The sequence below is a fragment of the Oncorhynchus clarkii genome, chromosome 5 (assembly GCF_045791955.1).
Source record: "Oncorhynchus clarkii lewisi isolate Uvic-CL-2024 chromosome 5, UVic_Ocla_1.0, whole genome shotgun sequence".
Classification (NCBI taxonomy): domain Eukaryota; kingdom Metazoa; phylum Chordata; class Actinopteri; order Salmoniformes; family Salmonidae; genus Oncorhynchus; species Oncorhynchus clarkii.
This window is the reverse complement of record NC_092151.1, coordinates 91,055,250-91,080,529: the sequence shown is the minus strand read 5'-3', so window position 1 is coordinate 91,080,529 and position 25,280 is coordinate 91,055,250. Positions and strand designations below refer to the sequence as shown.

The following is a 25,280-nucleotide window of genomic DNA, read 5'->3' as shown; positions in this document are numbered from 1 at the left end:
TAAATAACTTTATTATCATTTGAGGAAAAAATACAACAAAATCACCATTTTAGTTTCAGTTATACCATGGCATTGGTGAATAATCGTTTCTGATTGGCTTGAAGGGCATTCTAGAGTATGCATCATTTCCCTATAATGCACGGAATATTAGCACGGTCGAGTTCAATGGCTGTAGTTCATTCTTACTGTTTTATTGAACAGCCTTTTGAAAGCAAAAGTTGAATTGAAAACATAATTCAATACTAGCAAGCTAGGACTGGATGACTTGGTTAGCTATGACTTGGTTAGCTATGACTTGGTTAGCTAAACTAGCGCAAGTCTGTTTGGTTACCAGGACAACTACTGTAGCTATCTAGTAAACTTGCATGCTACTTCAGTGGACGTTGAACACATTTCTACTTGCAAATGAACACATTTGTTGCGGTTTAATGTGTTAAATTATAGCCATGGTATAAAAGGGATAATCAACGAGGGGCTTTATACGTTCTGTGGAAAATAACTTAGTGGAAGGTCAATTTCACGTCGTGGAACACACCTTCCAAGTAGGTCGTTCATTATTTTTCAGAGAACGCATAACCCTCGTTGATTATCCCTTACATGTCCAAATGTGTAGCCTACAGTTCAGGAATATTTACTTTTGCCCTCATGGCTATATTGTTAAGAAGTAAAGTCATTACTCCATGCAGGGTAAGGCTATATTGTTAAGAAGTAAAGCCATTACTCCATGCAGGGTAAGACTATATTGTTAAGACAAGTAAAGTCATTACTCCATGCAGGGTAAGGCTATATTGTTAAGAAGTAAAGTCATTACTCCATGCAGGGTAAGACTATATTGTTAAGAAGTAAAGTCATTACTCCATGCAGGGTAAGACTATATTGTTAAGACAAGTAAAGTCATTACTCCATGCAGGGTAAGGCTATATTGTTAAGACAAGTAAAGTCATTACTCCATGCAGGGTAAGGCTATATTGTTAAGACAAGTAAAGTCATTACTCCATGCAGGGTAAGACTATATTGTTAAGACAAGTAAAGTCATTACTCCATGCAAGGTAAGACTATATTGACTATATTGTTAGAAGTAAAGTCATTACTCCATGCAGGGTAAGACTATATTGTTAAGAAGTAAAGTCATTACTCCATGCAGGGTAAGACTATATTGTTAAGACAAGTAAAGTCATTACTCCATGCAGGGTAAGACTCATATTGCAGGGTAAGACTATATTGTTAAGACAAGTAAAGTCATTACTCCATGCAGGGTAAGACTATATTGTTAAGACAAGTAAAGTCATTACTCCATGCAGGGTAAGACTATATTGTTAAGACAAGTAAAGTCATTACTCCATGCAGGGTAAGACTATATTGTTAAGAAGTAAAGTCATTACTCCATGCAGGGTAAGACTATATTGTTAAGACAAGTAAAGTCATTACTCCATGCAGGGTAAGGCTATATTGTTAAGAAGTAAAGTCATTACTCCATGCAGGGTAAGACTATATTGTTAAGAAGTAAAGTCATTACTCCATGCAGGGTAAGACTATATTGTTAAGACAAGTAAAGTCATTACTCCATGCAGGGTAAGGCTATATTGTTAAGACAAGTAAAGTCATTACTCCATGCAGGGTAAGGCTATATTGTTAAGACAAGTAAAGTCATTACTCCATGCAGGGTAAGGCTATATTGTTAAGACAAGTAAAGTCATTACTCCATGCAGGGTAAGACTATATTGTGGTGGTAAACGAGGAAATTAAATACTTGAATTCAGTTGTTCGGAATGATTGTCAAATAGATCAATCACCATAGTCTGCTATAATAGCAGGATTAAATTGTTCTGAGGATGATGATGATGATACCCACCACAGGGTGAAATGTTCTTGAAAAATGTTGGCAGAAATCAGAACTAAGAGTAAACCCCGACATCCGCTTTAGGGAGAGGGAAATTGGTGGAGTAAACCCCCGACATCCGCTTTAGGGAGAGGGAAATCAGTGGAGTAAACCCCCGACATCCGCTTTAGGGAGAGGGAAATCAGTGGAGTACACCCCCGACATCCGCTTTAGGGAGAGGGAAATCAGTGGAGTAAACCCCCGACATCCGCTTTAGGGAGAGGGAAATCAGTGGAGTAAACCCCCGACATCCGCTTTAGGGAGAGGGAAATCAGTGGAGTAAACCCCCGACATCCGCTTTAGGGAGAGGGAAATCGGTGGCCAATAATGGGAGATCAGCTTTGCGGATGATTTCAGCATATATTGATGGTTTTAACGACAGATCAGCTGGCGATTAATATGGTGGCCATCAATGGTTGCAAATGGTCCCGTATAGGCTAACGTCTCTCTCTTCATCCCCGCTCTCTCCTCCAGTCGAAGGTGTCCCAGAGGCAGCAGAGGATGATAAAGAACAGGGAGTCAGCGTCTCAGTCCCGTAAGAAGAAGAAGGAGTACCTGCTGACGCTGGAGGTCCGTCTCAAGATGGCGCTGTCTGAGAACCAGCTGCTCAAGAATGAGAACGGCACCCTGAAGAGACAGCTGGAGGGACTTCTGTCAGAGGTCAGAGTTAGACCACAAATACCTGTCAACTATATAAAACAGTTTAGAGAAAATGTTTTCTGGGCCAGGCTGGGAGTGGATGTGTGATGTAATGATGCGTTTCCTGTGATATAACGTGATGATGCGTTTCCTATTCCTGTAGAACACGGTTCTGAAGACCAGTGCTCCTAAGAGGCGGGCCATTTGTCTCATGGTTGTGCTGGTGTTCCTCATGCTCAATGTGGGACCAATGAGGTGAGTCTCTGTGGGACTGAGGTGAGTCTCTGTGGGACTGAGGTGAGTCTCTGTGGGACCAATGAGGTGAGTCTCTGTGGGACTGAGGTGAGTCTCTGTGGGACCAATGAGGTGAGTCTCTGTGGGACTGAGGTGAGTCTCTGTGGGACCAATGAGGTGAGTCTCTCTCATTCTACCGCACTTGTTTATTCCCACTGCAATGCCTTTAAAAAGGTCAGGGGGAGTGAGCATGTGTCCACTTCTGGGACTGAGAGAAGGGTATCATATCGTAGCCTGTGTTCCACTAAACAGTTGGAGTTCAAGGGGCATGTGCTTATGAAGTGTTGGTATTCCTAGCTAGGAATTTGCTGTTTCAGTAGCAGACTGAGAGAACATAGTGTGTTTTTTTATTTTTTTACCTTTATTTAACTAGGCAAGTCAGTCAAGAACAAATTTTCAATGACGGGTTAACTGCCTGTTCAGGGGCAGAACGACAGACCTTGTCTGCTCGGGGATTTGAACTTGCAACGTTCCGGTTACTAGTCCAACGCGCTAACCACTTGGCTACCCTGCCGCCCCGTTTTGAATGTGACTCTTGAGTCTTTAGAGGAACACTATTGGGGCCGTCCATTGGAATGTAAAATAGCCACCATATGGGGCCAGGTGGCATGAAATGATGAGACACATGGAGGTCAGAGTTGAGATTCTGCTGTTGCTTTTAAGACTGAATGTCTTTGGGCCACTGGATGTTAGGCTCATTGGTTTCAGCCTTCTTTACTCAGGGGTTTTTGATCATGTCTCCCTCTTTCTCTCTCTCCATCTCTCTTCTACCCTCCTCTCCCCATCCTGTCCCGTCCTGCTTCAGTTTGTTTGAAGGTGGCCGTGGCTCTAAACTTCAGGCTGGCTCTATGCACAGCGGCAGACATCTGCTGGACTTCTCCCCAGAGACAGACACCCCGGTGGGCCCCGAATCCCTCCAGACCACCCCTCCGACCCACAGGTAATGACCTAACTCAGTATCACCACAGACCTGGCTGTGGCGGGCGTGCTGCATGTCATAAACCTGCCTCCCCTTTGCTCTGCACTTTAACTGTGTTTATACTACACACACACACACACACACACACACACACGGCAGTGTACGTCAGTGTTGTCCAGGTCAGGATATTCTGAGCACCCGCTCACTTAACCCGGAAGCCAGCTGCACAATTGTGTCGGAGGAAACACTGTTCAACTGACAACTGAAGTCAGCCTGCAGGCGCCCGGCCCGCCACAAGGAGTCGCTAGAGCGCGATGAGCCAAGTAAAGGCCCCCCCCTAACCCCGGACGACGCTGGGCCAATTGTGCGCCGCCCTATGAGACTCCCGGTCACGGCCGGTAATGACACTGGGGATCGAACCCCAGACTGAAGTGACGTCGCAACACTAAGATGCAGTGCCTTAGACTGTTTTTCTATCTCAGTTCCGTGGACCAGGGCCAGAACGTGGGACGTTGTTTGCTTGTCTCTGAGATGGTTGGTTACCTGACACTAATTCTGTATATTTGCTGATCCCATGTTTAAAAACACTGTGTTAGAACAGATCAGACTCCATGTTCCACTGTAAGATGACCACGGTGGGTCTGGACTGGAGAGGTAGAGACTGGGTTGGGTTGACCTGGACTGGAGAGGTAGAGACTGGGTTGGGTTGACCTGGACTGGAGAGGTAGAGACTGGGTTGGGTTGACCTGGACTGGAGAGGTAGAGACTGGGTTGGGTTGACCTGGACTGGAGAGGTAGAGACTGGGTTGGGTTGACCTGGACTGGAGAGGTAGAGACTGGGTTGGGTTGACCTGGACTGGAGAGGTAGAGACTGGGTTGGGTTGACCTGGACTGGAGAGGTGGAGACTGGGTTGGGTTGACCTGGACTGGAGAGGGGGAGGTAGAGACTGGGTTGGGTTGACCTGGACTGGAGAGGGGGAGGAAGATGCTGGGTTGGGTTGACCTGGACTGGAGAGGGTAGGTAGAGCCTGGGTTGGGTTGACCTGGACTGGAGAGGGGAAGGTAGAGGAAGAGGCTGGGTTGACCTGGACTGGAGAGGAGAGGAGGAGGTAGAGGAAGAGGCTGGGTTAGGTTGACCTGGACATAGGAGGCAGTGCATTTACTAGTTAGGGTTTGTTGTACGGAAGGGTTATCGATATTTTTTGGGAAATGCGACACCGGCCCTTGGGCCTCATTTGTAAATTACCTCAATAACATGCGGCTTTGATGTGTCCACACAGAACATAAAACATGACATAATACAGAACATTAATAGACAAGAACAGCTTGAGGACTGAACTACACAAATGTAATAAACAGGGCATTCGGAAAGTATTTCAGACCCCTTCACTTTTTCCACATTTTATTACATTAGACTTATTCTAAAATGGATTAAATAAATTGTCCTCATTCTACACACGATACCCCATAATGACAAAGCCAAAACAGGTTTTTAGAAATGTTTGCAAATGTATTTAAAAAATGTAAAACAGAAGTACCTTATTTACATTAGTATTCAGCCCCTTTGCTATGAGACTCCAAATTGAGCTCCGGTGCATCCTGTTTCCATTGATCATCCTTGAGATGTTTCTACAACTTAATTGGTCCACCTGTGGTAAATTCAATTGATTGGACATGATTTGGAAAGGCAAACACCTGTCTGTATAAGGTCCCACAGTTGACAGAGCATGTCTAGGGCTGTTATGTGACTGTATTACTGCCACACCGGAGGTCACAAGCACGGATTGCAGTCACATTCCACGTGACCGTTTAGTCACTGTAGGCTTCTCCAAGCTCTGATGCTGCTGATGGCCTACCAAACCTGCTAAATGCCTGGTCCTCAGCACTCTATTGTCCCTCTAATCACTCAGACATCAATACAAATGTTTTCGAAAATCTAATCAAACACCAAACACTTCATGAGCTCATGTTGCACACCATTTCTATAGGCTATGCAATTGCGTGAGAAAACAGAGTGATGGCCTCTATTAAAAAGAGGAGAATCCCATCAGCTTTGATAGGCTAGGCTTACTATATTTATTTTGGCAGTGGTTAGAGCGTTGGGCAGGTAGCCTAGTGGTTAGAGCGTTGGGCAGGTTGCCTAGTGGCTAGAGCGATGGGCAGGTAGCCTAGTGGTTAGAGCGATGGGCAGGTAGCCTAGTGGTTAGAGCGTTGGGCAGGTTGCCTAGTGGTTAGAGCAATGGGCAGGTAGCCTAGTGGTTAGAGCGTTGGGCAGGTAGCCTAGTGGTTAGAGCGTTGGGCAGGTAGCCCAGAGGTTAGAGAGTTGGGCAGGTAGCCCAGTGGTTAGAGCGTTGGGCAGGTAGCCTAGTGGTTAGAGCGTTGGGCAGGTAGCCTAGTGGTTAGAGCGTTGGGCAGGTAGCCTAGTGGTTAGAGAGTTGGGCAGGTAGCCCAGTGGTTAGAGCGTTGGGCAGGTAGCCTAGTGGTTAGAGCGTTGGGCAGGTAGCCTAGTGGTTAGAGCGTTGGGCAGGTATCCTAGTGGTTAGAGCGTTGGGCAGGTAGCCCAGAGGTTAGAGCGTTGGGCCAGTATCAAAAGGTTGCTAGAGCAAATCCCTGATCTGACAAGGTAAAAAACTGTCGTTCTGCCCCTGAACAAGGCAGTTAACCCACTGTTCCTAGGCCGTCATTGAAAATAAGAGTTTGTTCTTAACTGACTTGCCTAGTTAAATAAATAAAAAATAAAATACATAAATAAAAAATATTTGCTTGTCTTTACAACAGGAGTTGTAGCCTAGTGGTTAGAGCGTTGGGCAGGTAGCCTAGTGGTTAGAGCGTTGGGCAGGTAGCCTAGTGGTTAGATCTTTAAGCACATTGCTTGTCTTTACAACAGGAGTTGTAGCCTACCTGGCTGGCAAGAAAATGAACCACTGGGAAAAGCGTTGTCTGTTCGCTGTGTATTTTATTCCCCTGTTTCCCCAGTTTTGAGACAGGTGCATGATAATGGTCCATTCTAAATCAAAACAAATTTCACACATATATTATTTAGTATACAGTTGAATTCGAAAGTTTACATGCACCTTAGCCAAATACATTTCCACTCAGTTTTTCACAATTCCTGAGAAAAAAATCCCAGTCTTAGGTCAGTTAAGATCACCACTTTATTTTAAGAATGTGAAATAGTAGAGAAAATTATTTATTTCAGCTTTTATTTCTTTCATCACATTCCCAGTGGGTCAGAAGTTTACATACACTCAATTAGTATTTGGTAGCATTGCCTTTAAATTGTTTAACTTGGATCAAACATTTCGGGTAGCCTTCCACAAGCCTTCCGGGTTAGAGAGGGTTTGGCCGGGTTAGAGAGGGTTTGGCCGGGAGGGATATCCTCGTCTCATCGCGCACCAGCGACTCCTGTGACGCTAACCAAGGTCGCCAGGTGCACAGTGTTTCCTCCGACACATTGGTGCGGCTGGCTTCCGGGTTGGATGCGTGCTGTGTTAAGAAGCAGTGCGGCTGGTTGGGTTGTGTATCGGAGGACGCATGGCTTTCAACCTTCGTCTCTCCCGAGCCCGTACGGGAGTTGTAGCGATGAGACAAGATAGTAACTACTAACAATTGGATACCATGAAATTGGGGGGAGAAAGGGGTAAAAAATAAATGAATAAACTTAATCTATGTAAACTTCTGACCCACTGGAATTGTGATACAGTGAATTATAAGTGAAATCATCTGTTTGTAAACAATTGTTGGAAGAATGACTTGTGTCATGCACAATGTAGATGTCCTAATCGACTTGCCAAAACTATAGTTTGTTAACAAGAAGTGTGTGGAGTGGTTGACAAATGAGTTTTAATGACTCCAACCTAAGTGTATGTAAACTTCCGACTTCAACTGTATGTAAAGACAAGATTAAATCAGGGATTGTCTCATGGGTGTCAATATTAGCCTATCACTTGTGAATGATATATTATTACTGGTGAACGATGCCCAGATTGCGTGCAATAAGGCAAGAAGCACATTAAACCGCTTTAAATCTTGTCTGCTAAATGAACTAGTGTAGCCCGCAGCCATTTGGCTTAGCCAGATCAGGGCCTAACATTAGGACATCTCAGAGTATTCTGTTCTTCTGAAATACATTTTCTCCATATCATGTTTCTTTAGACCTGTCTAAAATAAATAATGGATTAGAGAGAGAGAGAGAAAGACAGAGAGAGAGACCTAAAAGTGAGAGAGAGACCTAGAGAGAGATGGAGAAAGAAGAGGTTCTCATCTAGATGAAATGACAGAGGCTGAATGTTGTTTAGATACAGACATACATAGCTGACATGTGTGACCCAGCCGGTCTCTCTTGAGAATGCCTACATATTGTGGCACCACTTCTGTCACTATCAACCTGATCTGCTGAAGGCCTACATGGTTCAAACTTGGCATCACAGCTATTTGGCTTAGTCAGATCTCAGAGTATACTATTCTGTTCTTCTGAAATACATTTTCTTCATATCATATTTCTTTAGACCTGTCTAAAATAAATAATGGATTTATTGTGAAGGTGTTGGCTTTATTACGTGGATTTTGTTCAACTTTTTTTTAAATGTTCCAAAGTTCTGCACCAGTGTGGTAAGAGTAGATTCACAGACATGTTGTTTCTCATCTTACTGCAGTCCGATTTCATCACATCAAGCTCTCTGGGAGAATTGAGAACTGTTTTTTTCATGTCCGGGACCTCTGGTCAGATCGTACATTATTTTACTTGTTGTATCCACCAATATCTGAACAAAGCTCTTAAAGCTATTCTCCTGCTGTTGTAACAACTCCTTGTAGAGTCATTTTTGTTGGTTTTTAAAATATATTTTACTATGCAGCTTTAGGTGGTGTGGTAGCAGAGTCGGCTAAAGTTGGTAGCTATACCGCGCAGTTCCAGCCAGGTCCGGTTGCAGGGAAACAACAACAGGCACCAGGGAATACAGCCACAATTAGCACGAGACGCCACCTCCGTGGTCCACAAGGGCTATCCGTGTTCAAGCTGTTTGTGGAAACCCCTGCTAGCTGAATAGCTAGGCTAGTAGCTAGCTGAATAGCTAGGCTAGTAGCTAGCTGAATAGCTAGGCTAGTAGCTAGCTGAATAGCTAGGCTAGTAGTACAGCAAACAACTTCAGGCTGTTTTTGTCTCGCAGGGACAGATACACTGTTAAATAATAGTTAAAGAAAAACTAACAGGTCTGTGAGAGCCGGGAATTCTTACTGGTTGGTAGGTGATCAAATACTTATGTCACGCAATAAAATGCTAATTAATTACTTAAAAATCATACAATGTGATTTTCTGGATTTTCTGGATTCCATCTCTCACAGTTGAAATGTACTTATGATAAAAAAAATTAAAGACCTCTACATGCTTTGTAAGTAAGGAAACCTTCAAAATCGTCAGTGTATCAAATACTTGTTCTCCCCACTGTAGGAGTGCTCACAGTAACTGAGGCTAGCCACATCGCGCGATCCAAAATCAAAAAGTACATAAACCAAACTTTACGAGAAAACACTGTCACAACTTTACAATAATAAACCGAGGTCTCTCGTTCAGCATATGTCACGCTCTGATGACATGAGGTTGGTCGTGCCTCCCACTAGCCCTCTTTTTGAAAATGTAATTTTTCTTCACAGCTTTCATAGCCTCTCGTTGCCTTCTTATTAAAATTCTGGGTCGTAGTATCTGAGCCGATGCGTGAGGCAGGTCACGTTTCACACGAACCAGTTCTTCTTCAAGTGCCATTATACCAGCTCCGGCAGGAAGGAAGACATTAGCTGTAACAGGGTGGTGACAGAACTAGGTGGGAGGTTATGAAACTAATCATGGGGTCCTCCTCAGCAGTTGGGCGAGTTAATATGTACCCCTGCTCTGCGCCCCTCACCCCTGGCTTTGAGTTATAAGGCCTCCGTGTTCTGTCTGCCGGGTTCTGTCTGCCGTGTTCTGTCTGCCGTGTTCTGTCTGCCGGGTTCTGTCTGCCGGGTTCTGTCTGCCGTGTTCTGTCTGCCGGGTTCTGTCTGCCGGGTTCTGTCTGCCGTGTTCTGTCTGCCGTGTTCTGCCTGCCGTGTTCTGCCTGCCGGGTTCTGTCTGCCGTGTTCTGTCTGCCGTGTTCTGTCTGGCGGAACCGTTGGCAGACCAGACTGTCGAGAAACTGGATCCACCGAGACGAGGCCTAGTGCACCTTAGCTAAGATGGATGGACAGAAAGACTGATGGGGGGGGGGTAGGTGGAGTTCTGTCGGTCGTCGTCGTGGGTAACGGGGCCCGAGTCTGCAGGTGGACAGTTAAAACATCATCAGTTCCTAACCACTGACTGCCTGAGTCACCAGGAATTCTCATAGAATTATCGTTGAATCTCTAGCCATTTTACGTTTTTTTAAAAGACATTAAGCTGCATGGGATTAGTCCTTTTACATAGAGCTTTACATTAGAGGCACAGTCATGAAAACAGATTGTGGAATTTAGAAGATCCATACTATAGAAACCCATTCATCTGTTACCGCCAACTAAGACCTTCCTTCAAGACCTCTCTGTGGGACAACTACTTCTCCAAAGCATCTGTGCCCAATACGCTGGCCTGCCTCCCTTCCTGCCTCCCCCTCCCTCTCTCTCTCCATCCCTGCCTCCCCCCTCCCTCTCTCTCCATCCCTGCCTCCCCCCTCCCTCTCTCTCCATCCCTGCCTCCCCCCTCCCTCTCTCTCCATCCCTGCCTCCCCCCTCCCTCTCTCTCCATCCCTGCCTCCCCCCTCCCTCTCTCTCCATCCCTGCCTCCCCCCTCCCTCGCTCTCTCCATCCCTGCCTCCCTTCCTGCCTCCCTCTCTCCATCCCAGCCTCCCCCATGCCTGCCAGCCTCCCTCCCTCCCTCCCTCCATCCCTGCCTCTATCTCTCCATCCCAGCCTCCCCCATGCCTGCCAGCCTCCCTCCCTCCCTCCATCCCTGCCTCTATCTCTCCATCCCAGCCTCCCCCCCTGCCTGCCTACCTCCCTCCCTCCATCCCTGCCTCCCTCTCTCCATCCCAGCCTCCCCCATGCCTGCCAGCCTCCCTCCCTCCATCCCTGCCTCCCTCTCTCCATCCCAGCCTCCCCCATGCCTGCCAGCCTCCCTCCCTCCATCCCTGCCTCTATCTCTCCATCCCAGCCTCCCCTGCCTGCCTACCTCCCTCCCTCCATCCCTGCCTCTCTCCCTCCCTCCCGGTGTTATGTACGTTTTCTTTATCTTGGTTGTGATATTCTGTGAGTGTTTAGTCTGGCCCCCGTTCCATTTCCATTATTTAGGCTCAGCCCCCTCGCCGTATTTCAACTCGCGAGTCGTCGAGTTTGCACTTTTCCCTCGTCTTTTCTCTGTGCCAGAGCTCGGTGTCAGCAGAAGCTCGTCTCAGAGTTCTGTCATTGTCAGCCTGATCCCCAAGGTATCCCTGACATTCCCCAGCCTGTGACAGACTGCGGACACATTGTATTGAACAGATCAGCACTTCCTGGATGGTACGACTCATCATTTTAAAGTCTTCAGACGTAAACGCACGCCCACCGCCAGCTCTGCACGTGTCACTGTTTCACAGCCTCGTTTTGGCATACCGTACGTGCAGATATCATTTAACATGGGATTAATGACCTCCATGTTGAAGAGTTGAGAGTGTCATTTGGACTCTTAGCTACACTACTCTGTGGGTAGTCTCAGGGCTCCGCGTGGCCTTGGTAGGCATGTTGGTTCCAGTCACTACCTCACAGTGGGGAATCTCTCGCCTGTATCCAAGAATAGTTTGTTTTTTGCCACCAAAGTAAAATAAATCTGAACTCTTCTCTCTGTCTGTCTCCCTCTCTGTCTGTGTCTCCCTCTCTGTCTGTGTCTCCCTCTCTGTCTGTGTCTCCCTCTCTGTCTGTGTCTCCCTCTCTGTCTGTGTCTCCCTCTCTGTCTGTGTCTCCCTCTCTGTCTGTGTCCCCGACTATGTCTCTCTCTCTCTCTCTGTCTGTCTCCCTCCGTCCGTCTGTCTGTCTTAGTTCGGAGGACAAGGCTTTGATGGTGGTGAAGAAGGATCCTCTGTTCTTCGGACCTCCTCCTCCCTGTCTGCCGCCTGTCAACAGGACCAAATGCCTCAGGTCAGTTCTACACGCTGTTACACTCTGCCCTAGGGTTACACACTGTTTCACTCTGCCCTAGGGTTACACGCTGTTTCACTCTGCCCTAGGGTTACACTCTGTTTCACTCTGCCCTAGGGTTACACTCTGTTTCACTCTGCCCTAGGGTTACACTCTGCCCTAGAGTTACACTCTGCCCTAGAGTTACACTCTGCCCTAGAGTACACTCTGCCCTAGGGTTACACTCTGCCCTAGGGTTACACTCTGTTTCACTCTGCCCTAGAGTTACACGCTGTTTCCCTCTGCCCTAGGGTTACACTCTGCCCTAGGGTTACACTCTGCCCTAGAGTTACACTCTGCCCTAGGGTTACACGCTGTTTCCCTCTGCCCTAGGGTTACACTCTGTTTCACTCTGCCCTAGGGTTACACTCTGCCCTAGGGTTACACGCTGTTTCACGCTGTCCTAGAGTTACACTCTGTTTCACTCTGCCCTAGGGTTACACTCTGTTTCACTCTGCCCTAGGGTTACACTCTGCCCTAGGGTTACACTCTGCCCTAGAGTTACACTCTGCCCTAGAGTTACACTCTGCCCTAGAGTACACTCTGCCCTAGGGTTACACTCTGCCCTAGGGTTACACTCTGTTTCACTCTGCCCTAGAGTTACACGCTGTTTCCCTCTGCCCTAGGGTTACACTCTGCCCTAGAGTTACACTCTGCCCTAGAGTACACTCTGCCCTAGGGTTACACTCTGCCCTAGGGTTACACGCTGTTTCCCTCTGCCCTAGGGTTACACGCTGCCCTAGGGTTACACTCTGCCCTAGGGTTACACTCTGCCCTAGGGTTACACTCTGCCCTAGGGTTACACTCTGTTTCACTCTGCCTTAGGGTTACACGCTGTTTCACTCTGCCCTAGGGTTACACGCTGTTTCCCTCTGCCCTAGGGTTACACTCTGTTTCACTCTGCCCTAGGGTTACACTCTGCCCTAGGGTTACACGCTGTTTCCCTCTGCCCTAGAGTTACACTCTGTTTCACTTTGCCCTAGGGTTACACTCTGTTTCACTCTGCCCTAGGGTTACACACGGTTTCACTCTACCCTAGGGTTACACACTGTTTCACTCTGCCCTAGGGTTACACTATGCCCTAGGGTTACACTCTGCCCTAGGGTTTCACTCTGCCCTAGAGTTACACTCTGTTTCACTCTGCCCTGGGGTTACACTCTGCCCTAGGGTTACACACTGTTTCACTCTGCCCTAGGGTTACACGCTGTTTCACTCTGCCCTAGGGTTACACTCTGCCCTAGGGTTACACGCTGTTTCACTCTGCCCTAGGGTTACACGCTGTTTCACTCTGCCCTAGAGTTACACTCTGCCCTAGTTACACGCGGTTTCACTCTGCCCTAGGGTTACACTCTGCCCTAGGGTTACACGCGGTTTCACTCTGCCTTAGGGTTACACTCTGCCCTAGGGTTACACGCTGTTTCACTCTGCCCTAGGGTTACACTCTGCCCTAGGGTTACACGCGGTTTCACTCTGCCCTAGGGTTACACTCTGCCCTAGGGTTACACGCTGTTTCACTCTGCCCTAGGGTTACACGCTGCCCTAGGGTTACACGCTGTTTCACTCTGCCCTAGGGTTACACTCTGCCCTAGGGTTACACTCTGTTACACTCTGCCCTAGAGTTACACTCTGTTACACTCTGCACTAGGGTTACACGCTGTTTCACTCTGCCCTAGGGTTACACGCTGCCCTAGGGTTACACTCTGTTTCACTCTGCCCTAGGGTTACACTCTGCCCTAGGGTTACACGCGGTTTCCCTCTGCCCTAGAGTTACACTCTGTTTCACTCTGCCCTAGGGTTACACTCTGTTTCACTCTGCCCTAGAGTTACACGCTGTTTCACTCTGCCCTAGGGTTACACGCGGTTTCACTCTGCCCTAGGGTTACACACTGTTTCACTCTGCCCTAGGGTTTCACTCTGCCCTAGAGTTACACTCTGTTTCACTCTACCCTAGGGTTACACGCGGTTTCACTCTGCCCTAGGGTTACACTCTGTTACACTCTGCCCTAGGGTTACACTCTGCCCTAGGGTTACACATTGTTTCACTCTGCCCTAGGGTTACACGCTGTTTCACTCTGCCCTAGGGTTACACTCTGCCCTAGGGTTACACGCGGTTTCACTCTGCCCTAGGGTTACACGCTGTTTCACTCTGCCCTAGGGTTACACGCTGCCCTAGGGTTACACGCTGTTTCACTCTGCCCTAGGGTTACACGCGGTTTCACTCTGCCCTAGAGTTACACTCTGTTACACTCTGCCCTAGGGGCAACTTTTACGAAAGTTTCCAGAATTTTGCAACCCTACTTAGTCCCATCTCTAGTTCCTCCACATTGGGCCATACGACTATGTACGCCTTTTAAAATAACGACATCTAAACCACAAGATTTTATTAAAGCAATGCCCATATCTGATTCAGGTGAATTCATATCTTTCCTGGGTCTTTTTCAATAGTTAGATGGAAACCATCTAAGGCTCAGTTTACGAGCGTTCAGAACATATCGGTTCTGGAGGTTCAGCATATGGACTCCATGTGGACTCTCTTCAATTCACTGCAGCAAATTGGCTCCCAAGCTTTATGGAACAATGAATCAGACCTAGTGTTTCTTTACGTGTCATAAAGATATGCTTTCATCCTGAATCCATTTAGTTGGGTTTTAATTATTGTCTTATTGTTGGCTTTAATTTGAGAGAGAGTTTTATAAATTTAAAGTGTTGTATTATTATTATTAGTAGTAGTAGTAGTAGTATCTCAAAGTGCTACAGTGGCTGAATTAAAATCAAATCCAAGATGTAGACAGAGTAAGGACACAACTTTATAGGCTTTAGATGGAGAAACCTATCACAGCAAAGCAGAGGGGGGGGGACAGCCAACCAGATCTCTCCCAGTCTACGGAGTGCACACGTATGTGGAAATGTCTAAGTGACTTGACTCAGTGATTTGGTTGACAGGTTGAACCATGAGCTGCGAGGCTGGGTCCATCGACATGAGGTGGAGCGGACCAAGACCAGACGCATGAGCAACAGCCAGCACCGAGCAAACAGGACTATCCCTGTACGCACAGTACTGATGCATCTAGTAAAGCAGCACCCTACACACGCACACGCACTCACACACTCACACTGACACACGCACACGCACTCACACACTCACACTGACACACGCACACACACACACACACACACACTCACACATATAATAAACTAAGATTTTCAAACTGTACAATAACCGATCTGTAATGTTACTCCAGTTGAATAACCGATCTGTTATGTTACTCCAGTTGAATAACCCATCTGTTATGTTACTCCAGTTGAATAACCCATCTGTAATGTTACTCCAGTTGAATAACCCATCTGTTATGTTACTCCAGTTTAATAACCCATCTGTTATGTTACTCCAGTTTAATAACCCATCTGTTATGTTACTCCAGTTTAATAACCCATCTGTTATGTTACTCCAGTTTAATAACCCATCTGTTATGTTACTCCAGTTTAATAACCCATCTGTAATGTTACTCCAGTTGAATAACCCATCTGTAATGTTACTCCAGTTGAATAACCCATCTGTTATGATACTCCAGTTTAATAACCCATCTGTTATGTTACTCCAGTTGAATAACCCATCTGTAATGTTACTCCAGTTGAATAACCCATCTGTAATGTTACTCCAGTTGAATAACCCATCTGTTATGATACTCCAGTTTAATAACCCATCTGTTATGATACTCCAGTTTAATAACCCATCTGTTACGACAGTTGAATAACCCATCTGTTATGTTACTCCAGTTTAATAACCCATCTGTAATATTACTCCAGTTTAACAACCCATCTGTAATATTACTCCAGTTTAATAACCCATCTGTTATGATACTCCAGTTTAATAACCCATCTGTAATGTTACTCCAGTTTAATAACCCATCTGTAATGTTACTCCAGTTTAATAACCCATCTGTAATGTTACGACAGTTCATTAGTTTAGGTCTTTTGGATCTCTCCTCTACCCTGCCACACTCTCTGCCTCTCCTCCTCCCCTCTCCATCTCTTCCTCCCCTCTCCTCCTCCCCTCTCCCTCTCTCTTCATGGGAATGAACCTAATCCAGCAGTCTTGGGAAAGTAAACACAACTGTTAGAGGAAGGATTTTAGTAATCACTTTCACCTCTGCTCTCTCTCCCTCTTTGTTTAGAAGAATGAACAAAGCCCTCATCTAAACAGTCTTATGTCTGCTGATGACGGGTGGATGTGTTATCCCATGACAGTCCAATACTCCAGTTCTCACTCTCTCCAGTCCAAGATGGAGATATATTTTCCCAGGACCCCTATAGACTTCTTGGGTTCTTGTGATTCCAACATGTTGAAGGATTCCAACACAGAACAGCACCCTTCTACACCGTGTTTTTAGGAGTGGGCAGGTCCACTACTCAGTGTTTGTTTATTGGACAGATGTAGAGGTGGAAAGATTGAGGACAGTTTGTTTGTTTATTGGACAGGACATTAGTAGACTATCATGATTCAGTTTCAAGAAAGGATTTGTACTTGTGTTAATGTTCTGTGAAGCTAGGAGGTTAGCTAAATGAAGTAATATTGATAGTTTGTAATGTGAAGCTAGGAGGTTAGCTAAATGAAGTAATATTGATAGTTTGTAATGTGAAGTTAGGAGGTTAGCTAATTGAAGTAATATTGATAGTTTGTAAATGTGAAGCTAGGAGGTTAGCTAATCGAATAAATATTAATAGTTTGTAAATGTGAAGCTAGGAGGTTAGCTAATTGAAGTAATATTGATAATTTGTCAATGTGAAGCTAGGAGGTTAGCTAATTGAAGTAATATTGATAATTTGTCAATGTGAAGCTAGAAGGTTAGCTAATCGAAGAAATATTGATAGTTTGTAAATGTGAAGCTAGGAGGTTAGCTAATTGAAGAAATATGAATCAATTTTAATGTGAAGCTAGGAGGTTAGCTAATCGAATAAATATTGATAGTTTGTAAATGTGAAGCTAGGAGGTTAGCTAATTGAAGAAATATGAATCGTTTTTAATGTGAAGCTAGGAGGTTAGCTAATTGAAGTAATATTAATAGTTTGTAATAGTAAAGTGAACAGTTCAGCAGGAAACCTGTGGCTTAGTTAAGTCAGAATGACTGAGTGAGTTTCTACTGAAAGGAAACAGTTGAGTTGTTCAGCAATGAGCTGCACTTCTGTTTTCCCTGTATTTACCATATACAGCCCCCTGAAACACGACACACCCCTGTATTTCCCCTACACAGGCCCCTGAAACATGACACACCCCTGTTTTCCCTGTATTTCCCATACACAGCCCCCTGAAACATGACACACCCCTGTTTCCCCTGTATTTACCATATACAGCCCCCTGAAACATGACACACCCCTGTATTTCCCATACACAGCCCCCTGAAACATGACACACTCCTGTATTTACCATACACAGCCCCCTGAAACATGACACACCCCTGTTTCCCCTGTATTTACCATACACAGCCCCCTGAAACATGACACACCCCTGTTTCCCCTGTATTTACCATACACAGCCCCCTGAAACATGACACACCCCTGTTTCCCATGTATTTACCATACACAGCCCCCTGAAACATGACACACCCCTGTTTCCCCTGTATTTACCATACACAGCCCCCTGAAACATGACACACCCCTGTTTCCCATGTATTTACCATACACAGCCCCCTGAAACATGACACACCCCTGTTTCCCATGTATTTACCATACACAGCCCCCTGACCCACCATGACTACTTGGAAAGGTCTTAGCAGCCCAGTTGAATCGAAACAACATTAGCATTGTTGGTTTAATTTCTACTCATTCAAATAAATGATCGTACAGACATGTCTGTTTTTAGTTGAGTCATTTGTTTGGGAGGTATTCACAGCTAGCTGTTTCCCTAAGGCCTTGGTTTTAAGGTTTTAATGAGAACCATCCATTAAGCCAAGCCCAGGAGGGCCCAGCTATGCTCCCACAAGAAAAACACTTGAGTTATGCCTGGAGTGATGTCATTTGTCTGGGGGAAACTGTGTGGCTGGCATGGCCCCTGAGGTAGAGGTGGTCAGTGACTTGGGCTGTGTTTACACAGGAAGCCCGATTCTGATCTTTTGCCCAATTATTGGCAAAAGATGTGATCTGATTTGTCAAAAGACCAATTAGTGGCAAAAAAAAATCTGAATTGGGCTGCCTGTGTAAACACAGCCTTGGTGATGTGACGTCTTCCTGAAAGGGATAGAGTGTCATCCAGCTCTCTGCTGGAAAAAAGAGGCCAGGGAGCTTGTCATTGACTGTGTGGGATGAAAACACATACACACCTGAACATATACTGTACCAACATACATACACACCTGGACATATACTATACTGTACCAACATACTGTACCAACACACTGAACTGTACCAACATACTATACTGTACCAACATACTGAACTGTACCAACATACTATACTGTACCAACATACTGAACTGTACCAACATACTATACTGTACCAACATACTATACTGTACCAACATACTGAACTGTACCAACATACTGTACCAACATACTGAACTGTACCAACATACACAGCCAACAAATGTATCTCCAGTAGTTTTCACTTCTTCATTCAAATGTTCTAACCACTAACTAACTCTCTCTCTCCTCTGTCTCTTGTCTCTCTCTCGATCTCCTCTGTCTCCTTCTCTCTCCTCTTTCTCTCTCCTCTCTCTCGGTCTCCTCTGTCTCGGTCTCATCTGTCTCCTCATCTCTCCTCTGTCTCTCTCCTCTCTCTCGGTCTCCTCTCTCTCGGTCTCCTCTCTCGGTCTCCTCTCTCTCGGTCTCCTCTCTCTCGGTCTCCTCTGTCTCGGTCTCCTCTGTCTCCTTCTCTCTCCTCCTCTGTCTTTGTCTCTCTCTTCTCTCTCTCTGTCTCTCCTCTGTCTCTTTCTCTCCATACAGAAAGAGGATAAGAAGGCTGAGGTGTCCCAGGTCCTAACAGTCCAGTACACTGACTCCACAGAGAAGTGAGTGGAGGAGTGTGTATATATACAAAATATATATGATTTCTAGATGTATGTCATGTTTACCTTATTCCAGTGTTTAGATCGTCAGTCTGCCTGGGAGTATCTATCAGATGTCTTTACTGTGTCAGTCTGCCTGGGAGTATCTATCAGATGTCTTTACTGTGTCAGTCTGCCTGGGGGTATCTATCAGATGTCTTTACTGTGTCAGTCTGCCTGGGAGTATCTATCAGATGTCTTTACTGTGTCAGTCTGCCTGGGAGTATCTATCAGATGTCTTTACTGTGTCAGTCTGCCTGGGAGTATCTATCAGATGTCTTTACTGTGTCAGTCTGCCTGGGGGTATCTATCAGATGTCTTTACTGTGTCAGTCTGCCTGGGAGTATCTATCAGATGTCTTTACTGTGTCAGTCTGCCTGGGAGTATCTATCAGATGTCTTTACTGTGTCAGTCTGCCTGGGAGTATCTATCAGATGTCTTTACTGTGTCAGTCTGCCTGGGGGTATCTATCAGATGTCTTTACTGTGTCAGTCTGCCTGGGAGTATCTATCAGATGTCTTTACTGTGTCAGTCTGCCTGGGAGTATCTATCAGATGTCTTTACTGTGTCAGTCTGCCTGGGAGTATCTATCAGATGTCTTTACTGTGTCAGTCTGCCTGGGAGTATCTATCAGATGTATTTACTGTGTCAGTCTGCCTGGGAGTATCTATCAGATGTATTTACTGTGTCAGTCTGCCTGGGAGTATCTATCAGATGTCTTTACTGTGTCAGTCTGCCTGGGAGTATCTATCAGATGTATTTACTGTGTCAGTCTGCCTGGGAGTATCTATCAGATGTATTTACTGTGTCAGTCTGCCTGGGAGTATCTATCAGATGTCTTTACTGTGTCAGTCTGCCTGGGGGTATCTATCAGATGTCTTTACTGTGTCAGTCTGCCTGGGAGTATCTATCAGATGTCTTTACTGTGTCAGTCTGCCTGGGAGTATCTATCAGATGTCTTTACTATATCAGTCTGCCTGGTAGTATCTATCAGATGTCTTTACTGTGTCAGTCTGCCTGGGAGTATCTATCAGATGTCTTTACTGTGTCAGTCTGCCTGGGAGTATCTATCAGATGTCTTTACTGTGTCAGTCTGCCTGGGAGTATCTATCAGATGTCTTTACTGTGTCAGTCTGCCTGGGGGTATCTATCAGATGTCTTTACTGTGTCAGTCTGCCTGGGGGTATCTATCAGATGTCTTTACTGTGTCAGTCTGCCTGGGAGTATCTATCAGATGTCTTTACTGTGTCAGTCTGCCTGGGGGTATCTATCAGATGTCTTTACTGTGTCAGTCTGCCTGGGAGTATCTATCAGATGTCTTTACTGTGTCAGTCTGCCTGGGAGTATCTATCAGATGTCTTTACTGTGTCAGTCTGCCTGGGGGTATCTATCAGATGTCTTTACTGTGTCAGTCTGCCTGGGAGTATCTATCAGATGTCTTTACTGTGTCAGTCTGCCTGGGGGTATCTATCAGATGTCTTTACTGTGTCAGTCTGCCTGGGAGTATCTATCTGATGTCTTTACTGTGTCAGACTGCCTGGGAGTATCTATCAGATGTCTTTACTGTGTCAGTCTGCCTGGTAGTATCTATCAGATGTCTTTACTACATCAGTCTGCCTGGGAGTATCTATCTGATGTCTTTACTACATCAGTCTGCCTGGGAGTATCTATCAGATGTCTTTACTACATCAGTCTGCCTGGGTGTATCTATCAGATGTCTTTACTACATCAGTCTGCCTGGGAGTATCTATCAGATGTCTTTACTGTGTCAGTCTGCCTGGGAGTATCTATCAGATGTCTTTACTGTGTCAGTCTGCCTGGGAGTATCTATCAGATGTCTTTACTGTGTCAGTCTGCCTGGGAGTATCTATCAGATGTCTTTACTGTGTCAGTCTGCCTGGGAGTATCTATCAGATGTCTTTACTGTGTCAGTCTGCCTGGGAGTATCTATCAGATGTCTTTACTGTGTCAGTCTGCCTGGGAGTATCTATCAGATGTCTTTACTGTGTCAGTCTGCCTGGGGTTATCTATCAGATGTCTTTACTGTGTCAGTCTGCCTGGGAGTATCTATCAGATGTCTTTACTGTGTCAGTCTGCCTGGGAGTATCTATCAGATGTCTTTACTACGTCAGTCTGCCTGGGAGTATCTATCAGATGTCTTTACTACATCAGTCTGCCTGGGAGTATCTATCAGATGTCTTTACTGTGTCAGTCTGCCTGGGAGTATCTATCAGATGTCTTTACTGTGTCAGTCTGCCTGGGGGTATCTATCAGATGTCTTTACTGTGTCAGTCTGCCTGGGGGTATCTATCAGATGTCTTTACTGTGTCAGTCTGCCTGGGAGTATCTATCAGATGTCTTTACTGTGTCAGTCTGCCTGGTAGTATCTATCAGATGTCTTTACTGTGTCAGTCTGCCTGGGAGTATCTATCAGATGTCTTTACTGTGTCAGTCTGCCTGGGAGTATCTATCTGATGTCTTTACTGTGTCAGTCTGCCTGGGAGTATCTATCAGATGTCTTTACTACATCAGTCTGCCTGGGGGTATCTATCAGATATCTTTACTGTGTCAGTCTGCCTGGGAGTATCTATCAGATGTCTTTACTGTGTCAATCTGCCTGGGACTATCTATCTGATGTCTTTACTACATCAGTCTGCCTGGGGGTATCTATCAGATGTCTTTACTGTGTCAGTCTGCCTGGGAGTATCTATCAGATGTCTTTACTGTGTCAGTCTGCCTGGGGGTATCTATCAGATGTCTTTACTGTGTCAGTCTGCCTGGGGGTATCTATCAGATATCTTTACTGTGTCAGTCTGCCTGGGAGTATCTATCAGATGTCTTTACTGTGTCAGTCTGCCTGGGAGTATCTATCAGATGTCTTTACTATATCAGTCTGCCTGGGAGTATCTATCTGATGTCTTTACTGCGTCAGTCTGCCTGGGAGTATCTATCAGATGTCTTTACTGTGTCAGTCTGCCTGGGGGTATCTATCAGATGTCTTTACTGTGTCAGTCTGCCTGGGGGTATCTATCAGATGTCTTTACTGTGTCAGTCTGCCTGGGAGTATCTATCAGATGTCTTTACTGTGTCAGTCTGCCTGGGAGTATCTATCAGATGTCTTTACTGTGTCAGTCTGCCTGGGGGTATCTATCAGATGTCTTTACTGTGTCAGTCTGCCTGGGAGTATCTATCAGATGTCTTTACTGTGTCAGTCTGCCTGGGGGTATCTATCAGATGTCTTTACTGTGTCAGTCTGCCTGGGAGTATCTATCTGATGTCTTTACTGTGTCAGACTGCCTGGGAGTATCTATCAGATGTCTTTACTGTGTCAGTCTGCCTGGTAGTATCTATCAGATGTCTTTACTACATCAGTCTGCCTGGGAGTATCTATCTGATGTCTTTACTACATCAGTCTGCCTGGGAGTATCTATCAGATGTCTTTACTACATCAGTCTGCCTGGGTGTATCTATCAGATGTCTTTACTACATCAGTCTGCCTGGGAGTATCTATCAGATGTCTTTACTGTGTCAGTCTGCCTGGGAGTATCTATCAGATGTCTTTACTGTGTCAGTCTGCCTGGGAGTATCTATCAGATGTCTTTACTGTGTCAGTCTGCCTGGGAGTATCTATCAGATGTCTTTACTGTGTCAGTCTGCCTGGGAGTATCTATCAGATGTCTTTACTGTGTCAGTCTGCCTGGGAGTATCTATCAGATGTCTTTACTGTGTCAGTCTGCCTGGGAGTATCTATCAGATGTCTTTACTGTGTCAGTCTGCCTGGGGTTATCTATCAGATGTCTTTACTGTGTCAGTCTGCCTGGGAGTATCTATCAGATGTCTTTACTGTGTCAGTCTGCCTGGGAGTATCTATCAGATGTCTTTACTACGTCAGTCTGCCTGGGAGTATCTATCAGATGTCTTTACTACATCAGTCTGCCTGGGAGTATCTATCAGATGTCTTTACTGTGTCAGTCTGCCTGGGAGTATCTATCAGATGTCTTTACTGTGTCAGTCTGCCTGGGGGTATCTATCAGATGTCTTTACTGTGTCAGTCTGCCTGGGGGTATCTATCAGATGTCTTTACTGTGTCAGTCTGCCTGGGAGTATCTATCAGATGTCTTTACTGTGTCAGTCTGCCTGGTAGTATCTATCAGATGTCTTTACTGTGTCAGTCTGCCTGGGAGTATCTATCAGATGTCTTTACTGTGTCAGTCTGCCTGGGAGTATCTATCTGATGTCTTTACTGTGTCAGTCTGCCTGGGAGTATCTATCAGATGTCTTTACTACATCAGTCTGCCTGGGGGTATCTATCAGATATCTTTACTGTGTCAGTCTGCCTGGGAGTATCTATCAGATGTCTTTACTGTGTCAATCTGCCTGGGAGTATCTATCTGATGTCTTTACTACATCAGTCTGCCTGGGGGTATCTATCAGATGTCTTTACTGTGTCAGTCTGCCTGGGAGTATCTATCAGATGTCTTTACTGTGTCAGTCTGCCTGGGGGTATCTATCAGATGTCTTTACTGTGTCAGTCTGCCTGGGGGTATCTATCAGATATCTTTACTGTGTCAGTCTGCCTGGGAGTATCTATCAGATGTCTTTACTGTGTCAGTCTGCCTGGGAGTATCTATCAGATGTCTTTACTATATCAGTCTGCCTGGGAGTATCTATCTGATGTCTTTACTGCGTCAGTCTGCCTGGGAGTATCTATCAGATGTCTTTACTGTGTCAGTCTGCCTGGGGGTATCTATCAGATGTCTTTACTGTGTCAGTCTGCCTGGGAGTATCTATGAGATGTCTTTACTGTGTCAGTCTGCCTGGGGGTATCTATCAGATGTATTTACTGTGTCAGTCTGCCTGGGGGTATCTATCAGATGTCTTTACTGTGTCAGTCTGCCTGGGAGTATCTATCAGATGTCTTTACTGTGTCAGTCTGCCTGGGAGTATCTATCAGATGTATTTACTGTGTCAGTCTGCCTGGGAGTATCTATCAGATGTCTTTACTGTGTCAGTCTGCCTGGGAGTATCTATCAGATGTCTTTACTGCGTCAGTCTGCCTGGGAGTATCTATCAGATGTCTTTACTGTGTCAGTCTGCCTGGGAGTATCTATCAGATGTCTTTACTGTGTCAGTCTGCCTGGGAGTATCTATCAGATATCTTTACTATATCAGTCTGCCTGGGAGTATCTATCAGATATCTTTACTGTGTCAGTCTGCCTGGGAGTATCTATCAGATGTCTTTACTGTGTCAGTCTGCCTGGGAGTATCTATCAGATGTCTTTACTGCGTCAGTCTGCCTGGGAATATCTATCTTAGATCTGCCTTATTGGACGTTTGAGTTTTTGGCCTCGCAAAGCTTTTCCCATTTGTAAATCCGATTTTATAAAATAGCTTTCAACTTTTCAGGACACCATACAACATGAAAAACTGACATATTCACTTGCAGTACAAGTTCTGTTTTTAGTATGAAATGGAAAAAATAAAATATTCTAAATATGACATTTTGTATTTGTTCCCCCAGAGGACTAATGTTTTTGTTCGCAATCATATGTTATTTTGGTCCTACATTTTCCTCATGCTTTTGACTTTCCCACATTTGAAAATCAAGTTTAATGGCCAACCAGACACTCTGGGGCATAGTCGCAGGCCTTGGCCAAACCTTTAGCCTTGACCCCTGACTGTCTGTCATTAAAGTGGGATACAGACTGCAGAGAAGGACCACGTTTACATGCTCACAGTTTTCCGGGATAGTAGCTCATATCACGCTAGCACCTTTTTGCTATCTCGCTCACAAGTATCCCTGTCGCCATGAATAAACAGAATATTCTTCATTTAAATTCATAAGGGTTAAATGGTATAGTCACTGATTGTAGGCCCATAACCTCTCACGTGTAATATAGTATTAACTCATGCAGAATTATGCATTTCTTGCAGTAAAATTATAAAAAAAACATTTTTACATTTTGTCTCGGGAACAGGAGTGGAGAAATACGATTTCTTTCTTTCGGCATCTCGAGAAAACACGTGTGCTGTGCATATAACTGTTATATTTGACACTATTATGAAAGCAGACAGTATTTCAACCACCAAATTTGTACCCAAGACAAACTGAAGTCTTATCAGAAACATGTTTCATAGTTTTCTCAGCTTTTCATTTCCTTAAAACTGGTCAAACTGATGACATTTGGACGTTTTGCTTTGGGAACAATCTTTCCACTGTTTTGAAATGTATTGTATTTTCTCCCCGGTCCCTAAACGAAACAGACAACTTAGACAGTGTCAATTAGATTACTAATGCATTCATTCTATCTATGTAAGACATTCAGTTAAGGCAGTTAACCCACTGTTCCCCGGTAGGC

At 45.3% G+C, this 25,280-nt stretch overlaps 1 protein-coding gene across 1 annotated transcript in view; it reads left to right on the top strand.

The window, feature by feature from the left end:
- Positions 1-25,280, top strand: part of LOC139409560 (activating transcription factor 6) — a 112,398-nt gene that overhangs the window by 48,136 nt on the left and 38,982 nt on the right. The window contains exons 8-13 of the mRNA XM_071154892.1: positions 2,354-2,539; positions 2,682-2,773; positions 3,618-3,752; positions 11,745-11,843; positions 14,826-14,928; positions 18,821-18,885. Of these exons, the coding sequence (XP_071010993.1) occupies positions 2,354-2,539; positions 2,682-2,773; positions 3,618-3,752; positions 11,745-11,843; positions 14,826-14,928; positions 18,821-18,885 (680 nt within the window). The remainder of the gene's footprint in view (positions 1-2,353; positions 2,540-2,681; positions 2,774-3,617; positions 3,753-11,744; positions 11,844-14,825; positions 14,929-18,820; positions 18,886-25,280) is intronic.